At 42.4% G+C, this 20,177-nt stretch overlaps 1 protein-coding gene across 1 annotated transcript in view; it reads right to left on the bottom strand.

Moving 5' to 3' along the window:
- ccser1 (coiled-coil serine-rich protein 1) overlaps window positions 1-20,177 on the bottom strand; it is a 444,926-nt gene that overhangs the window by 90,883 nt on the left and 333,866 nt on the right. The window contains exon 10 of the mRNA XM_042337524.1: window positions 14,702-14,782. Within this exon, the coding sequence (XP_042193458.1) occupies window positions 14,702-14,782 (81 nt within the window). The remainder of the gene's footprint in view (window positions 1-14,701; window positions 14,783-20,177) is intronic.

Below are 20,177 nucleotides of genomic sequence, written 5' to 3'. Positions count from 1 at the left end.
TACACTTACTATTAGTAACAATGCTACTTACCGTCATCCTTGCATTTGATACAACGCCTTTCATGTCAGCCCACGCCTCAAAGTGCTTCATAAGATTTAGTTTGAAGTGCAGTGACTGTTGATTCGTGCCCAAAAGCTGCAGCCAAGTTGCCCACCTGCATGTCTTACAACCGCCATGAAGAGAATGAACAATTTCTAATTCACATGCAGGTCTTACCTGTCATGATCACTAACAGTTATCTAAAAAGGATTGAGTTAACATTGCCGGTTGATAGAATTTATAATATGTGAAGAATGTTTCCAATCGAAGAAGCCATGGTTCACATTTTCCGCATTGAGATTAAAATGAATCAGAGTTGGCTGCCCAGTGTAGGAGAGGTGAGATACCAGCAATCAAAACAAATCAAGTCTTCTTTTGTTTGAAAGGTTGAGCCAGAAGTACTGAGAAAAGATTACAGTGGTCAATCCAGAGGCATACTGCCAGCTTCTCTCTGAATTAATCGCTGAGAGATTTGCTCAAGACCGTGGGTTATAGTAAACCCAAATGATCTGTCCCTTGCTGAAGGTGTTTTCCTGGGCAATTGGAATTCCACTGCAGCTCATGGTCTATAGAATACAACAATTAATTGCTTTGTTGATTTTGTGAATAGACTTCTGCTGCTTACTAGACATCTCATCTCACTGGACATCACATTTGATTTGCAAAGTAGAATTTGAGGTGAGATTTAGTAACTTCTTGTGAGAATCGTTGCAGGTGCGAAACAAGAATTGCCCCATTTTTTATCCAAATTAGGGGAATACGGGCGCAGTTCTTTATCCTGCTATGAGAAGTGTGCAAAATAGGCCAATTGTGCCACTCTTCCCCTCCATCCTCTCAGTCGAGCCTGATCTCCATATGGTGCCTTGCCTGACAGCAGCTGAATTCAGGGACTTGGCTTGTGGCTAAACTGCTGACACCAACCCACATCTGTGACCAGCTCCAAAAACCCCACAACACAATGCCCACCGCGGGTTGGAGATCTTTTTATTTTAACGTCGTCATTGCCTTTTGATATCTTGATGGGCCGATTGCGATAGAATTTACAATTTCAGTTGGATGTAAGATAGAGTGTTTGGGATCCCTCAAGCACACCATCAATCATGCATGAATCAGTTCATAAGCGTGCAAGTGGACTGCAAATTTATATTACGTGAATATGTATGACCTTTGTACCAAGCTGTCATCTCTTGCTGGCACCAGAATAACTTTGTTAGCTTGACGTATACAAGGAAATGGCAACCTCCAATAATCTACAGAGGTCACCGGTTATGACAACGATGAGAATATGTCCTCAGTAATGTAATAATTATCACCTGTGATAATTGTCACATCACAAATCCATTTATTATCCAAATATCTAAAAGATTACTTTAAAACTGGAGGTGTTTTAGTAAAATTTATGAAAAAAATGTTATCCATGCATTTAACGTAGAGCCTGATCGCACACATCACAGTAACATCATTGCATTTGAGTTAGCGCCTTATCACATCTTCGAGACGTCTCAAAGCGCTTCACAGAACATACTGCAAAAAGTGAATTGACTGTATATTTTGTGGGCGAAACGCGGCAACCGATTGCGCACAACAGTGCCCCACGAACAGTCGTGGATTGAGTGACCACATTATTTTTATTTATTTTGAAGGAATTATTACCCCTGGAAAAGCAATTGACTAACAACCGGGTTCCTACTTACTGCAAGATAAACAGAGGTGTTTGGAGAATTGGAAACTTGCCCAACGTTTCGTCCAGCCCGGGAATCGAACCCAGGTCCTCTTGCTTGGCGAGACGAGTGCACTAACCACTGAACTAGAGGACTCCACATAGTTAAAACGTCTCAAAGCACTTGAAAGGGATATGCCGTAGTGTGGGGTGTGCCTAAGTGTTTTGTCTCCTTACAGCGCAAAACACATCAGTTTTGATGTTTGGTATCGACTGTACGTGACTTTTTCTACGTTACTAATCATGGGATTTAACTTGGGGTTTAAATTTAGATGAGGGAGGGGAGTTCGCCTTTGACCAAATTGAGGCTGGTGATCTGGTGGCCTTCAGACGAATAAAGTCAGACACAACGACTGAAAGGTATTGTCTCCATTTTTAAGGATAAGGACGTGCACGGCCACAGTGACATCCTCCAGCGTCACACTCAGAATGGCAAGGCAAAGTGAGCCGAGCCCCTCTGACACCATCTCCGCAGGGCAGTGGGACTGAGCGACCACCTTGCTGAGAGCCGGTGTAGACTCGATGGGCTGAACGGTTTACCTCCCGCACGGTAAATTTCTATGATTCAGTCATAGCAATTCCGCTAGTAGGCAGCTGATAACTTGATAGCTTGACTCAGAGAAGGAAGAGTCGGGGGAATTGGAAGGCTTATCCCTCCCTCCGGCATAATCAGGTTGAATTCCTAATCCACACACCAAGAACTCCAGGTTTAAACCAGTTAGTGTATGGTACACGGTTGACAGTATAACACATAGCATCACACAATGGAAAGCAAATACCTTGTTTAAATATTTACATTGCTCTTCTTGGCTCAAGATTCGGGGTCAACCAAAGAACGTTCAAATATTAAAACCAGAGCAGTTGTCCCTTTCTATCTCTACTTTATAAATGGTATATATATATTCAGAATCATACACAACGAGCAGAATCATGACTGCTCAGAAAATACATACAGTGGATTGAATTGATTGAGATCAAGAGCAGTAAAAGGTAGAAACAAGTTTGGTTAATTGATCATCATTTTGCAGCTCCTGAAGAGGAGGAAACGGGTAAGACAGGGAATGTTCTGAGGGATTCCTGTGTGAAAACCGGAACATTCGTCAATTGAAATTTGAATTACCCAGGTACTGATTATGAAAAACAGCAGAAGAAGATTATAATGAGACGTTCATCTGTTCAGAGTTGGATTGGTTTCTCTCACAGTTTGTTCAACAGTCAACACAGCCTGGCTCTAATCTTTAATAATGAGCCAGATACAGTGGTGGCAGAAAGAAGAAGTGACGAGAGGACAGGAAGGTAAAATATCAAAAGATCACTTTTGTTAAGAAAAATAACTGGAATGTAAAAAGATTGGAGAAGCTACTCCAAAATAATGAAAAGTGGGATCATTTGGGAACTATAGGCGAAATCCCAATTAAAATTTATTCTGGTTATATCGCAAACAGGTTTGGGGCAACAGGGACCTGCTGAGTGATCATATAATAATCTTTGCATTGGATATCGTGCCTTATCATGTCGTCGAAACACCTCAATCAACAAACCAGAAACAGGGGTCAAAAGATCCATACAACATAATCTGTTCTCAGTCCCGTCACTGAATATCAGCAGCGATTCTGCTTAACGTTCTTCAAACACACCCTGGACTGTTTAAAACAGATAATCAGGAAGGTCGGTACTCTCCAGAACTACTTGCTGCCAAAATGCATTTACTTTTCTGCGCTCTCTGTACATGATCCGGAAAAAAAAAGTCAAGACAATCTGTAACCATGTCAGCCAACGAACGTTAATGAAGCTGTGTTTTTTTTTTGCTGCACACTGGGCTTCGTTTATTCTCATTACTGACATGAGAAAACATGGGACGCCCAAAAGGTCAAACTCTATAGTTGCTATTAGAATCCTTTTAGCTGGGACAGATTCTGGTATGGATCCTGCACACCACATCGCTGCGGGTGTATTTACTGATAGTTGGAGTCTATCGTGCTGAATTGTGGCACGATGTAACTAACGTTGCACTATTGGTGATGCTCGCACCTCCTTCAGAAGGTCTGCTAAGAGAAAGCAACCAACGGGGTGGGGGAGGAGGGGGGGGGGGGGACTTTGAAAGATTATTTAAATCGATTAGTAAACGATGCCAGCCAGACTCAGTCAGTAGCACTATCCCCTCCGAATAAGAAGGTTCTTGATTCAAGCTTCCCTTGAGACTCGGAACTCATTTTGTCTGAGCTGACACTTTAATGCGTTGCTGGAGGTCTCTTCCTTCAAATTAAACATGAAGTCAAGGCTCTGTCTGCCTGTTCATTTGGAGATGAAAGATCGCACGGCGTCATTGGAAAAGAAAAGGGACTTTCTACCGATCTCCTGGTCAAAGAATCCTCCAAATAAAAGTCGGTCACTCACTCACTCCATGGCTGTTTTGTGGGACAAGGCTGTGCGCAAATTGGATACTGCATTCACTCACAAAACACAGTCGCTGCACTTTACAGTATAACTTGTGAAGGCCATTGGGACGTGTTCCTGACATGAAAGGCGCTGCATCACATGTAAGGATTAGGTTATTAAATTAAACTCAGAAATCGAGAGATTAGGAATGCATCTCAGGTCGAGCTGTTGAAACTCCCATTGGTGGTTTGTCAACTTCCAGGAAAGCGGATTTCAGGCAAACGAGCTTCCCGGTGTTCTGTGAGAAAGATGGCAGAGGTCTGGAGGATCAGCCTAAGATGCATCCTCTATCTTTCAGGTACAAAATTTACGAACCGATTTGAGAATCTCTCAAATTCTGCCCCAATGTTTGTTTTCTCCAAGGAGTGAAGGAAGAGGAGTGAGTGACGCCAAGTGTGGGCATTACATTAAGGCATAGTTTAGCACAATAGAAATCCCCTTTAGACAAATACATTCACAGAAATATGGTGTGCATGACTAACACTGAAACAAAACCTCTTGCATATTTTACGTGTTAGATCCCAGTGTAGGTAACCCTCCTCCTCTTGCTCTTAAATCGTGAATGGAGACAATTGATGGCCATCACTCCTTATTCATCAATTATAAACGTGTCTACTCCCAGGCCTCCTTCAACCCAAGGAACATAACAGCTTAACAAGAGGCAACCAGTGGGTTTACTTTCCCTGTACAAAACATAATCTTTGGAGCACTGCAGACACGTTCAATCTTTCAAGTGCCTCTGTGTCTCAGTGGCGGTCGATGTGATTACTCATCTACAGCCCATATATTCTGCTTTAGATGTGAATACTGCAGGAGGAATTGATCCGATTGTATCAATGATATGCCCCCCATCAGTCTTCCATCTTTCTAAGCTTTGCATTGATTACCAGAATCGCTTGTGAAGCTGATTTCTAACACTTCAAAAGAAGCAAATAGCTCTCACCCACAGCATGCTGAAGAGTATTCAAAGTAAACTAAGAGTTCCATATATGTACATGATGATCTACATGCATCTATTTCTCTGTGTCTATAAAGCAACAGGCACTCTCCCTTGGTTACTTAATTCCGGAGAGCAAAAGGCGCAGGTCGGTAAGAGCCAAGGCCGAGAAATGCCAAAGTATGAATTGGGGGTAGTCGCTGGATTTGAATCAACTAAAACACAGCTTGCCATTGTCTGGCAAACTACCCAGTGATTTTCCAGCTACGACCAATATACCAGTTAAGATTGTGCCTTGCAGGGTTAATAGGAGCTCAGTGGGAGAAAACTCCCTGTTCCCAGTGACTGCTCTGCCCCTCCTAGTCAAAATAGATGGCACTGTCAGGATGAAACGATAAGTTTAGGGAGGAACACAGTGACAACAGGTAATTTTTTTTAGTAAAATATTTTCACTCTTTATTTGTTTCTCCATTATGTTGGTTAATGTTACAGCAGCGAAACAAACCGCATGTTAGCGTGGCTTGGTGAATGCAATGTTAGAGATGCTTTAGCATCATGATGGTGAGCTGAAAATAGTCAGCCTGCTGAGACCACCAGCTCATTAGATCTACGGGTACTCAAAGGATTAGTGTTAAAAAGGATCAAGCAATTTAATGCATTGACAACTCCATTCCCTTTAGACTTTCCCTTCAAAACTATTCAACTCCAGTTCTCATTTATGAGCACTTAATGATTTCACTTCATGGCTGTTTGTACAGCATTAGTGTGTGCAAAGGGAATAGAAGGGTATGGAAAGGAGTAAAGATTGAATGGAGATTTTTGTGGAGTGTGAACACCGACACAGATAGATTGGGTTGAATGGCCTGTTCCCATGCTGTAAGGTCTATGTAACTCTTGTAAGCAGCTTTGTGCTGAAATGGAAATATGGTGCATTTGATGTCTTGCAAAATCCAACTCAAGACATATTTGGAATTAATTAGAATCCCGATTTGTTAACACGTCTATTTGTTGATAAAAAAAATTCCGAAAGAGGGAAAAGGTTCTCGGGACTGCAGCAAACAACAACAACAACGACAACAACAAAATTCCATTTATAGAGCGTCTTTCACGTCGGGAGGACGTCCCAAGGCGCTGGACAGTTGGGTCAGGTCCTGAGCAGGGGGGGAGATGGTCAGGGTGAGGGGAGGGAAGGGAGGGAGCGAAGAGGGGGTAGAGAGTCAAGAGGGGAGCTGAAGACACACTCAAAGAGAAAGGTTTTGAGACCGGCCTTGAAGGAGGAAAGGGAGGAAGCGGCGAAGGCACCGGGGGATGGAGTTCCAGAGCCTCAGGGCTGAGAGGCTGAAGGCCCGGCCACCGATGGTAGGGCGGTTGGGACGGGGGAGAATTCCTTGTGAGGTCAGAGTGCTGATAAATAAAGGAAATGCTAAAAGTGTAGCCATCAAATATAAGAGACACTAGATTCCTGTATAAGTTCTAACTTGTTTTAACTATCTTTGTTCACCTGCCTTTCAAGCCGTACCTTTGGGCTCTCACTCACTCGCCTCCAGCACTACTCCCGAGTCACTTATTCATGCCTTCACCATGTCCAGTCTTGATTACTCCAATGTCCTGCTCACTGGACTTCCCAACTGTTTAACACACAAGCTTCAGACCACTAAGCCTGTATCCTCTCCACACCAGACTCTGTGAGCCCATGATCACTGGGTTCCACTGGTTTCTTAACTCTCTGCGGATCAAATCCAAGATCCTTGTCCTGACACTCAAATCCCTCCAGGCACTTGCCCCAACTTACATACGTGACCTCCTGCAGCCCTACAGTGCTGGGGATGCATTAAACTAATGAGAAGTACATTTCTTGGGATGAGACCTAAACCGAGGTACCTGGATCCCGTCTATTTGGGTAACGTTATCCTGCAGGTAAAATATCAGTCAGTAAATTCATAGCTGTTTGGGGCCAAACTGTGTGCAAATCGTTGACCTGAAGTTCATTGTCTGCAACATGAAAGAAGAGTATTTGAGTCTGAAATAAATGGGGAACTGTATTTAATGATTGGAACTTGCTGAAACTAAGAATGGATAAAATGTGACTTTCAGAGGTTTATCACGGCATCGGTTTTTTTTTCCCCCCAAATACGATACACAATAGGAAAAAAATCCAAACTCCATGGGAAATGAAGTGATGCTGCCACTTCTCATAGGTACTTAATGTAATTATTACAGAGATAAACTTCTTCCAAAGTGCTTCTATTTAATTTTCACAGAAAGAATATTTGACAGTTTAATAATCGTTCGCAATTTTTCGTGCAGAAAAAGCATTGAAGGAGATTTTAAAGTACTTTCAAGGCATTCACTTGAAAGACCATCTCTGAGCTCATGCAAGTTGCACAATTAATGGTAACAATACATCTCAAAAGAAGCTTAACCCTGATATATATATATATTTGTGTATATATATACATATACATATAGCATAAAAAATGGATGAACAGATCAGTTATTGTTCTTCCTGTTACTCAGAAAAATAGTTTAAAATTGAATTGTCGATACCATTTTGACCTTTGGTAGTACAAAGTGTGGGGTACTATTACTAGCTTAGAAACCTCTTTAGTAGGAATGGGATGTAAATGGGTCTCAATGGGTCTGAGATGCCTCAATGGGTCTGAGATGCTTGGCTACTGTATGTCAGAATCAAGTTGACAGTCTCAGTGATCCAGTTCTCGAGCCAGGCTGGTCTGCAGGACTCCATGGCATTGGAGTTGACACACCAGCCGAAGCCATGTGTCTTTCGAGGGGCTTGATCTTGGAGGGACAGACTGGGGGAAGGGAATCTTCCCAATTGGCTCCTTCATCACATCCCTCTTAGACTTTCCCAATGCACCGCTTGCTACTCTCCTTAGTTCTACCAATCAAATGATCCCCAACTCCACTACTCACAACCTCACCTGCACAAAACTCTGCGCACCCATCATCGCAGTCATTGCCTGTCTCCCAGTCTCCTAGCAGATTGATGCCAAGCTCCTTATAAATCCATCCACTCGCTAGCACCTCCTTATCGCTCTGATCAACTTCCTAACCTACTCCTCTGCTCATCCCCTCCACTAAGCGAATGGGCTTGCCGCATGCTGCTTCCCAGATTTTATCGCGGAATGCAGTAACTTTGCATTTTGTAGGCAAACGTGGCAGCCAACACGCACAGGTATATAGGATGCTTCCCTCCAGGAGGGAAAGTGCGTATTAAGCGGTTTCAATCCTCGGATTTACCAGGATCCTGTACGGTAATGTTGCTCGCGAAATCCTGGGAATTGCACTCCCAACGCATATCAATTCCAGAACCTGGGAAAGTTCCATGCGTAGGCAGCATACGTTTGTGGAATTCTTAGTCCGGTTTGAATCCTCTCGAGCATGGTGATTCCCTACAGGTCAGATATTCAGCTAACAAAAAACAATCCAGAACTTCACATAACGCAGCATTCCCCAGCACCGCACTGGAATGTTGGCCTCGACTGGGGCATAACTATTGAAGCACGGTACGCCAGATATCCCACCATCTGTGCGTCAGCAGTCACCAACATTTTCAGCAAGTGGATCTCTGTCTCAAAAGCAGACTTACCTTTATCTTTCCATTTCCAGCTGGTTTTCTGTGTCATAGCCTCTCCCTCCTCTCAGCAGAACTTAATTTAATATAATAGGCATTGAGTTGAAACTAGCTTCCCAAAGAAACCAGACTGCAGTTCAATGCTAACGCAGGGAAAGAACATTTTGACCTTTGGGGCAATAGCCTATTTTCAGTCAATTAAGATTAACAAACTCAAAGGAATTCCATTCTCCTTTGAGTTGTCGGCACCGGAAATATAGTTCAGCTCCTGTGTATTGTGATATTTGCCATTTCCCCACTTTTGTTTTCTTTACAAAATGAAATGTGTGAAAAGTGTCAGTTACATTTATGACGCTCATTGTGAAATAGCCGTTTCAAATATTACAGATCTACAGTTGCATTTATATATATAGCTAATGTATAATATATAGAAATATATAAAGACAATTTGGTGATACACACTGCACTGGAATGTCAGCCTAGACTAGGGCATAAATATTGAAGCATTGTATGCCAGATATTCAAGTACTGAAAATGTAAAAGCATTGTAGAGAGAAAGGTAGGTTAACATTTCAATACTGGGACTTACACATAATCCTACCTAAATATCATCGTTTCTTTGTCTTTCAGATATGGATTGACTCAGTGTACATTTCCAGCACTGTTTTTATTTGTACTTTTTCACCCCAAGACGTCTAAACTGACATTAAAAAGCTGGTGCTAGCTACTCCGAGAGCCTGGTAGTTTTCTGTTCAGAACTTGATCATTGCTTAAATTATCGTTTTACTTCACTTAGAAATGCTTCGGTTTGTTAGCCAGTGTCAAGCTGACGTTGTGCAATGAAATCTTGCTTCTAAATTGGTTGCTTGGATCGGATGAAGCCTGCTCATGCTAGTTAGTCAGTATTGAAATGACTTGTAGACCTTTAAACCAAATTAAATTGAGCTGAATTGTAGAATTTATATCTCAGCATGACATAGTTTACAGGGTAGTTGGCATAAGTCTTCCCAGTTGTCAGTGTGTTGTGCCTTGAAGAGTTGAATTAGTTCAGAAGGTAAGGAGTGTGTTTATCACAGCTGCAGCTCTCTGTTGATGTAAAGGTTCTGCGTTGTTTTAATCAGAATCAGCTCGTGGGTCCTGTACCGAAGGATGGGCCCAGCCCGTAAACGGCAATCAGATGGATGGGTGAGAATGCGCAGATCCACACCGACCATCGCAGTGTTAAAAAAAAGGATAATGATAAAAGAGATATAGCAAAGCCATACTTTGTTCAGTCAGAGTTGGCCATCCCTTGGGGTTTGCTCCGAGCTGGTGAGAGCGAGTGCATCTGTATCTTCCCTCGCTCTGCAACTCAAGCTCCTTGACCTCGACGGTTCAAAGTTCCGGTAATTCCAGCAACAACGGAGGGGGGGGAAAACAAAAAGCAGAGGAGAAGAACAGACTGCAGAATGTGGCTGCCGCACAACCACTAAGAGGTTCAACTTTGGTTCTTTGATTCCACGCCCGCTACTATCAACAGAGAAATGAGAAGCAAGAGACATTCGCCTGCTGCTTAAGAACTTTTAACGTCGTCAATTGCAGTGACGTTGCTACAACGCGAGCAGATCAGCCAATTCTGTTTGGCGCAACCCTGCCGACTGTATCCACGTTTACTGAACCAATTCAAACTTGTACGTCTTTCTGCGTTATTAAGTAAATGCGCTTTAAAATGTAAAACACAAGTAACTTCGGTTCCGAATTTGAAAAGCCGGCTAAACAGACGAAGCCTGTCTATCCTGGTCAAACCTTGTGTCTCGGGGGTCAACAGAAAGGTCCACTCCACTATCCTAGCCCTACCCTCTAACCCGCCAGCAGGTGAATACCTCTGCGTGTTGGAAGCAAGAGTAGGAAATGTGTACTCATGGATGGCATTGAACTGAAAGAGATTCAGGGGGTGTTAGTTTGACTTACTGCTCACTATCTCACAACAGTGCGAGTCAGCAATAACCAAGGCAAACAGGATGCTGGGTTACATTGCTAGAGCAGTCGAGTTTAGGTCCCCAGACATCATACTCAGGCTGTTACAGTGACCTGGTCAGAACGCACCTTGAAACGTGCATCTTGTTCTGTTCACCCCAACATAAGGCTGCCCAGGAACTCCAGGCAGTGAGTGGACAGCAACATGCATTACATTTTCAATCTCATTTAATGCGGGTAATTCATTAAAGCGAGATTTAAAAAAGTAAATCCAGATCGACACTTTAGCACGCACCATGACAGTCGAAGCAAGAGGACATAGGTTTACAATTGGACAGGGCAATTTTAGGACAGATACCAGGAAGGCCAGGGGTGGATATTATATGAGCGCTGGATCCGTCTCAGCTGCGTGCAAACTGCCTCACCACACTGACCGGCAACGTGCGTCTGTGTGTGTGTGCATAACTACCACTTGGATGAGGCACTGGAGAGGGCACCAGTGAAACTGTATCCCCAGTAGAAGCAAAAAAGGATCCGAATGCCTTCAGGAGCCGAAGAACGGAAGAGTGGAGTGGAGAACATTGGCAAGAAAAAATATCGCAGCTTTGTGACCAAACGAAATGAATCAACTGCAGTAATCTTTTCCGTTCCTGTACATGCCTATGAATGTTTCTGGAACTTGTGAGAGTTAATTGATGGTGCAGCTGCAAGCAGTAGGTGCACAGCATTAAACTGAACAATTTAAATACTAATCTCAAATTGACATTGGTACACAGGCAACCCCCAGGAAGCTGCATGTAGAGAGAATCCATTACCGAGGCCTAAAGAAAACGATTTCAATCTCATAAGTGGGCTGACCTATTTCTGGCCCGTACGACAAGCAAACGCCAAATCAAGCTCCGCGAATCTTCAAAAATGTATTAATTTAATGCAACATATTAAAATCGAATGAGGTAACACATTAAGTCAAGTTAATGAGGTGAAGTGGTTAAAAAAAAAATGGATTTAATGGCCAGGATCTTCCGTTGAGATTTGGTTCCAGTATAAACGAAGGCAGTGTCGATGCCCATTAGGAGCAAGAGAAGCCTGACAGAGGTTATGGAGTTCCACACACAAACTTGAGGACCTGGGGAAGATTGAGTTCGACCGGAAGGAGGTGTGATGCATTCTAATTCCAAAGCAGCGAGCAAATAGAGAAAGGTGAAGGAATGTGCGGAAAAGGAAATTCACGGTTTACGAGGAGAAAGCAAAGCCCTGTTTGCAACTCGAAGGCAGGAAAGTGGTCCTGAGGCAGGTCACTGCCGAGGCACATGTGGTGGAAAAGCTGACATGCAGTGCTTCAATGATGCCCTTCGTTGATAAATGTTCTTGGTTGAGTCCTCCTTTCCTGTCATATAGTCACCAATTTCCCTGCATGTGTACTGCCGGGCATTGCTCTCTTCTCTACCATTCAGGTCTTTTTCTATTGATGGTGTCAATTTATATTTCTCCCATTATTTGCCTCTTTTTCCCGTTCACTAAGCTTACGGATGGCGGGCGGAACCCAAGTTTAAATCACTTTTCGGCAAGCAATTCAGCGAGACTTTCTCCGTTAGTGGCCTTCAACAAGGCCTTAAATCAAATTGCGTGTTTCTCCGACTTCAGTTAATTATGTCAATGCCAGTTTCTGAATGGTAGGAACACTGAAAGTAGAGCAAAAGTGAGCAAATTGTTTGCTTTTTAATGTCCTGACATCGTACCCTGTTTAACCAATTTACATCAGGTAGGTGGGTGGGTGGGTGGGGGGTTGGAATAGAAATGCTGAACTCTAAACAAAGTCGTAAATGACGATTTCTACATGTAACCAGATGACCCAACAAATAGACTGGGTCAGAGTTCCTCTAGGGAGGCAATGACACAGCTAGTGACCAGAAAGAGTTGCGATCTGCAACTTTCAGTGATAAATACAGACCGGGATAGTAATTCCACCATGGATTAGATTAAATCTGTTTTCTTCATATTTCAGAGAGATTGGTATTCAGGAAATCCTTCAATAGTTTACATTTCATAGTTAGTTTTCCGTAAGTTCTTATTAAGGATTCGACGGTATTGTCGGATGCACTGAAACGCTACAGAAAATAAGAGTCAAAAATATGAGTCCACCTAGATCCAGGTGGAATTTCTACTTCTACTTGTGTTTTGACCCCAATATCCGTACAATAGGTGACTGTAAGACCAATGTTCAGTCCAAAATGTACCCAGGTGTTTTGAGCACGTGTAACGCATCTGAGCGTGCTCAAGGAACAGAAAGGGAAATGAATGAGTTTTAAACCGTTTCATAAAAATCTGTGTGTTTACCACAGGGCAAATATTGACACCGGCATGAGATTTGTGATCCAGGTGATATTTATCGCAACTAAAAGGTAGGAGCTACCTCTCCACCTCCACCATGAATTCCGAATGATAAAGTCTGTGAAAACAAGTCTAGAAAGATTAAGGTCCATGTAATTGACGGCAAAATAGCAAATTATATGGAAAACGGCACGAATAATGGGAATGTGATGATAAACGAGACAAAATTCTGGTTGGATGACTAGAGCGTGGAACCTCAGGGAGGGATCTCTTCTGGGTCGCTGGTGATTCATAAATCATTGCCTGTACTTGTAATACAGGATTTGCCAATGATATCAAGCTATGTTACCAGTGAATGAGCATAATAGAGATCAATAGGACTCAAAGGGATCTGGACCAATTAATTGGATAAGTTAAGGAAAAACAGATGGAATTTAATGTAGATGGATGTAGTACTTTGCACATTAGAACAGGAAACGTGCATACATCAAGATGAGCTGCCTGTCAGCAACGGTGAAAGAACCAAAAGGCTTGGATACGATTATCGATCCTTCATCGAAAGTGCTCAGTCAACGCAACGATGATCACAGCAAGGCGAGCTGTGAACAAGAAATGTGTCTCAAAGGGCCAATGGCTCGAATTCGAAACAAGTCATTCAAAATTTTGTTCAGATAATTGGCGAACGCATGATTGGGATTACTCTGCAGATTTTGTACTTTATTTTTAAAAGCAGCGACGATGGAAGAGGCTAAGCGACAAAATAACATTGATTTCGGGTCGAACGGCTCCAAGTTGTGAGAAGGAATTGACAGAAACCCAAGGGGTTTTCAGGTTGAATTTGATGCAACATTTTGAAAACAATGTTGAGAGCAATGGAACGTGGAGATGGGGTAAGGCTGCTTAATTTGGACTTTCAGTTCAATTCTTGAGAACACAAGTACAAGCTAAATGCACAGATCGATAGAACGTGATACGCTGTTGGTCTCTGGAGCTGATTGTCAGGCTTCCTGCTCGTAATACACATGTGCAGGTCATAGGGAGTGATATAACTGGCAAACTGATCGTCTGGAAGCAGCAACCGGCAGCCATTCTTATAATGTTTTTGCTTATAAACGCTGCATCGAATTGACCCAAACCACTGTGTCACATGGGGTATGTCCCTACCCAACCCCAGCAATGTGTTAACTCAATCCCAAGACCAGAATTTGACAAGAATCCACAGCTTTATACACAGAAAAAAAACAATCGTGTCATTCAACATCAGGCCATACTTTAGCAGACTTTAATCACTGGCTAATCTTTGCTTTGTTCCAGATAACTAACCAAACATCCCATACTTCAGCAACACTATCTCAATAAAGATGTTTCCCTTCAAAAAAGGGAATGAGAATATATAAAGCAAATTGATATTTTTAAGATAACTGATTAATTGCTTTTCCTGGTTAGATTAGCAATGTTGAGAGAGTCTTGCAAAAACAAACAGTTCAGGTTAGTCCATTTGTTCTGACTTCACCAGCGTCACGGAGCGAGAATTTGCACAGTCATCAAAGTACATTAATCCGAGCGTCAGACAGACAGACAACCATGTTTCTGACACGAGCATGGAAAATTATTTGTTTCATTCTTTACGAATGACCTTGTCGCAAGGCCACATTTGTGAAATGCGTCGCAAGTTCTACTCACCAGCTCTTCTCGAAGCTGTGAAATCAATTGGTCTTTCTCCTTTAATTGAAGCTTGAGAAGCGAACTTTCATCCCTCAGGTCCTTTTAAAAAAAAGAAGGGCAAATATTTACATATTCAATTGATCTTACTATTGGAACAATTTTACTCTCAATTGTCACAGAGGTCAGCTTTTCCACTCTGGTTGAGGTGGCAAATTTCCTAACCACTGTTAAAATAATAATAATAATAATAATCCTTGCATTTGATATAGCGCTTTTCACGTCGGGAGGACGTCCCAAAGCGCTTCACAAAACACACTGTAAAGTGAATTGACTGTATATTTGTGGGCGAACGCGGCAGCCAATTGCGCACAGCAATGTCCGACAAACAGTCGTAGATTGAAAATGACCAATTTATTATTGTCTTTGGTTTTGGAGGGATTATTATTAAATGGACCAAGTAGGCAAAAATGCTCCTGGGTTTCGATTTCCAGCTCTTATTCGTTGAGCTCAGTCGGATGCTGTCAGGAACCTGGCTCATTTGGTAGCACTCTCACCTCCGAGTCAGAAGGTTGTGGGTTCAAGCCGGGACTTTGAGCTCACAAGTCAAGGTCAACACTCCAATTTGTTATTATTAAAACAAAAGGAAATGTCCTTCCAGTGACCTGGTCAACATGCTCCAGATAAAATTGATCATTGGCTTCACGGCTGTTTGAGACATGTTGCCCTGCGTACATTGGCTGTTATGTTTGCGTACAAATATGTGCTCCCTGCAATATATTACAACCCGAATTTACATTTATGCAGCCTCTTTCGCATCAGGAGGATATGCCAAACCAATTAACGGTGCTGCCTGGGAACCCCAGCTGAGCGGGTGGGTGTGGGCGAGGGGAAAGATGACCGAAAGCACGTTCAAAGAGATAGGTCCTGAAACTGACCTTGCATGAAGTAAGGGAGGGAGTAAGTCAGAGAGACTTCAGGCCAGATGCAGTTCCAGAGGTTGGGGGCAGAAATGCTGTAAGCTGATGGAGGAGTGAGTTTGACGAAGGACATGAAACAGGCTCAATGCCCCTTCACAGTGAATTCTATTCAGGGCCATGAGATGTTCTGATGAAGTGATAAAGCTGCTTATCAAATGCAAGGATTATTCTGTAGCCATCAGGGGAGGACAGCATTGGGCTTGAGATTCTTATTCTTCTCTCAGGAACGCTCGAGGGAATACTGCAAATGTTACCCATGTAAATTCCCATTAACTACTGTGTTATAAGGTTCTACCCAAGATTTAGCTATTCAAGAAAAAAGGAAATACTTGTTTTACAGTTTAACACATTTTCTTGGGAAACAAACCAATATATTGTCATCATAACGCACAAGCTGATCTTTTGAATGCTGAACTTAATTGCAGATCCATTCAGATGGATATTTTTATACAATAAAAGGGATTCTTAAGACGAGTTTAAAAAGAACACTGTGACAAAATGTATTTTCATCACTGAAAGCAAAATCTATTCAACAGCAAGACTGACATTCTCTGAATAAGGTCCTACCAAGGTATTCTATCAGACACATGCATTCAGGACGCTCTCAGACAGTCAGTATTTCCCTAATGGCACTCCCAAATGCATTTAATTTCCTCAGAAATTCGCTATGTAAAGAGTTGCAGCGAATAGCCAGCCAAAAGCTCCTATTTACCCAAGCACATCAGATGGAAGGATAGTAAGCAAAAGAGCGTCACGCACTCCCTAAAGACAGGCAAACTCCGCAGGAGGTGAAACCAAAGAGTGCATTTTGTCGCATTCAGTAAATGTACTGATCTGGGTAACTTTGTGTTTATTACGGGGTTTTCCCAATCTATGTGAGACTATATGCTTCCTAATAAGATACGTGTGCAGTATCACATTGCACAAAATAACACAAGTAGAGGACCGTAGCTTTCCCTTGAGCCCAACTAATCTCTGCTGGTGTTTACATTGCATGTGACCATGTCCCTCATAATGGCCTCTCCATACCCCACTATTCCCTTCTCCCCCACCTCTCTCTATTCCCTTCTCTCTCATGTATGTGTCGAGTTTCCTCTTAAATTCTTTGATGCTTCCTGCTTCAATCACTGTTGCTGGCAGCGAGTTCCACATTCTCATCACCCTCTGCTTAAAGAAGCTCTTCTAAACTCTGATCCTGCTTATCTTATATCCACGCCCTTGTAATAGCCTGGTCGACAAGTTGAAATAGTCTATTATCTACTTTATTAAACCCTTTTATGGTTTTAAAAACCTCTGTCAAGTAAAGCAAGCAAACATAAATCAGGTAAATCCTATTAAATGCTTGTTAGCGCCAACCTAATGAAGACACAAATGAAGTACATTCATAACCTTGGCCAACTTGTGGTAAAACCCTTGCACCGTCCTATCTACTTATGTCGACATGTCAGGGACCATTCGAATTTTGTCGACATGAGCGATTTGTCGACATAGGTGGTCACAAGTGGACAATAAGTTTTCTGTGATAAAAATTTCTGTACTGTGTATGTACATGTATTTTCATTGATTTACTCCAAGAAAAGTCATATATTTCATTAAGATTACCGAACCATTGATTTACATGCATTTCCATGAACTTATTTACAAAAATAGTCATGTAAGTCAAAAAAATAGTAATTTAAGAGCATCCTATCAACATAAGTGGTAATAAAACAATACTGTTAGGAACCTAAACAATTTGTCAACATAAGCGTCCCTCTCAACATAAGTGGTGATAAGACATTACTGTTAGGGACCTTAACAGCTTGTCAACGTAAGAGTGCCAGAGTTTACGCCTTGCCAATGATGGAGGCATTTCCATTAAGACACTTCTGAAGTGTTCAGAAAAGTAATAAACTTCTTCCACTGCAAGCAGTCCACGCTGGCACTCAGGAGTAGAAGGGCGTGAAGAACAGCTTTGTCCATTACATGGTTTTGTTGCTCTTCAATTTCCCCGCACGGTTAGGTTCTGAGAACATCAACAACAAAATTGCAGTGTTCATGTAGGAGTGACAACAATCACCGAAGTAGCCACTTCTCATGGCCGTGTGATTTTATCTCTGCTGCTTTTGCACACAGATTTGACAGGAGACACACCAACTGGAAAAGGCACAAGGGCAATAAGGGACAAAAATAATAATAATAATAATCCTTGCATTTGATGTCGTGCCTTACCACATCTTTCGGACGACGTTAAAAAGCACTTCACGCACTTACTGTGAAGCGAATTGACTGCGTATTTTATGGGCAAAGCACCTCAGCCAATTGCACAGCGTCCCACAAATAGGTTAACAACAGGAATCCACACAGTAAATGTTTATAGGGGGCTGGGGGGGAGGGGGGGCAGGGGGAGATGTAATAGTGTTTGGCAAATGTATACAGTACATAGCAAGTATCGTATGGGGATCTTTGCTGGCCTTAGATCACAAACGGATGTGAATATTCAATGGCGTGACCATGCCATGATCTAGGTCACTGTATCATGGAGCCATCAGCAAAACCAAATGATCTGCTGATGTATTTTTGATTGTGATGGTACGACTTCCCCCTCCTTAAAAGGAAGAAATCGTTTCGCTCATATCCCTTTTGAACTGACTTGAGCCCTGAGATGATTTGTTTCCTAACTACTTCACAGGAACACATAGGAACATGGATGGTCATCATTAACCATCAGTCTCGGACACCAGCTCATTTACTGAGCATCTGCCCTTGAGGGAAGTCAGGCAAAACCTCTTTTTTTACACAGTATACTGCAGCACAGACGTTCACTGAGATCACAACAAAATACACAGCTTTCTACTGCATGTAGCCTGATATTTTCCTCTAAAATGGAGACAGGTTACCATTTATTACAGTCTTATCTACTGAAATGTTCAGCTGTGTAATGTATGAACCAACCAAAATGCTCGACTTGTCATTCACTGTGAAATCCTCGAGCTTGCTTAACGCATGAGAGTACGTCCACATGTTTAGAGATACCTGACAGTTTATCATAATTTTCCATTTAAGCACTCCGAAAATCTGCAGTGCAGTGCCTATTCCGAGACAGATTTTGCATAGTAGGAGTTCAATGAGCACAGAGGTAACATTGAAATACGGCATTAATTCCATCGAGGACAACAGTGCCTGCACTCTGCTAGTCAATTATAGCTTCTAAGTTGCCTTACGCTGGTCTATGAAAAGCTCACTGGCTCCAATGTGAATTGCTGCAATAAATTTACCAAATGGACCTGCTTTGAAATGATTTCAACTGTGTGCACCTCATCGCCCGGTCAGTTATGAAGTTTGCAAATTGAACTAAAACAGTCGGGCAAATTATAGAGGAGAAACGAAAGATTACTGCATCTTGCCAATCAAATAAGTGGCTCAGCTTTCAAATTATTTGCTGGATTGCAAAATGCGATGTTTCACATTTGTCACATCAAATGTGTTTATGAAAGCTGCATTTTTCAATTCAGTTACCCACTGTAATTCGAAGGAATACATTACAGCAAACTGCATTTGAACCTTCTTGCAGTTGAGGCTTCAATAGTTTGCAGTACAAACGTACCAGCAGAGTGTTCGAGTATAAAATTAATCATTGAAAGAAACCTAATTAAAATGGGATTAAACGGAGATAGTGGGAAATAATCCTCCTGTGTCACTGATCTGAGATTTCTGTTTGTTGGGCTTCCTAGGAATGCAAACACATGTGTTTATCTAGCCATTAGCGGGTTGCAAAGAGAGACAGAGAGAAATTGAGAGGTGGTAACGTGTTATATTCTGCACGAGGAATGCACACTGCGACATTGTCTGAAAGAGCAGATATTTTGCGAGAATTAAATCCAGGGAGCAGTTCTCTGCCAGCCATACTTAGGAGCTAACTTTCAGAAACTAGCAAATTGTTTTCATCGATAACTTGTGCCAGAATGATGGGATTAAAAAAAACACTCAATGGGAAATAGAGACTTGGAACGTAAAATACCTTTCCTTCTGTCTATGTCACGCAGTCTCGCAAACAGGCTCAGAGATCCTGGAGCTGCGAGTCAGTGTAACACACCGCCGGGGAAAAGGTTCCCTGGAAAAAGCATATTTTTTGTGGCAGATTTTTTTCTCTGCCAGTTACACCTTACAAGGCGTTCTGAATCCAGGAGCGTGGGGGGAATGTAGTGTGGGCTCATTTGGCTCGGAGATGCCCGGCAATTAAATATTGGAATCGAGTTGATCCTCTGTGACTGTCGTAGTCATCCAGTTTCTGGGCCAGGCAGCTCTGCAGTATTCCAAGGCGTTGTTAACAACAGATCAGCCACCTGAGCTTGTCAGCGGAATTTGCAGGAGCAGCTTATTCACTGACGAGGGATTCTTCCTGTTCAGACCCTGTTAATTTTGCAGGCCAAAGCCCTAACTAGGGTGGTCCTACCTGGAAAGGCAGCAAGTGTTTTTTTTGCTGGTGTAACTCCACAAGTACCCCAACGAACATTCTTGGTGTCGGCCCCTTGCCA

The sequence above is a fragment of the Callorhinchus milii genome, unplaced genomic scaffold (assembly GCF_018977255.1).
Source record: "Callorhinchus milii isolate IMCB2004 unplaced genomic scaffold, IMCB_Cmil_1.0 Scaffold1, whole genome shotgun sequence".
Taxonomy (NCBI): domain Eukaryota; kingdom Metazoa; phylum Chordata; class Chondrichthyes; order Chimaeriformes; family Callorhinchidae; genus Callorhinchus; species Callorhinchus milii.
The sequence above is the reverse complement of the archived record's forward strand: the minus strand, read 5'-3'. Positions and strand labels throughout refer to the sequence as shown.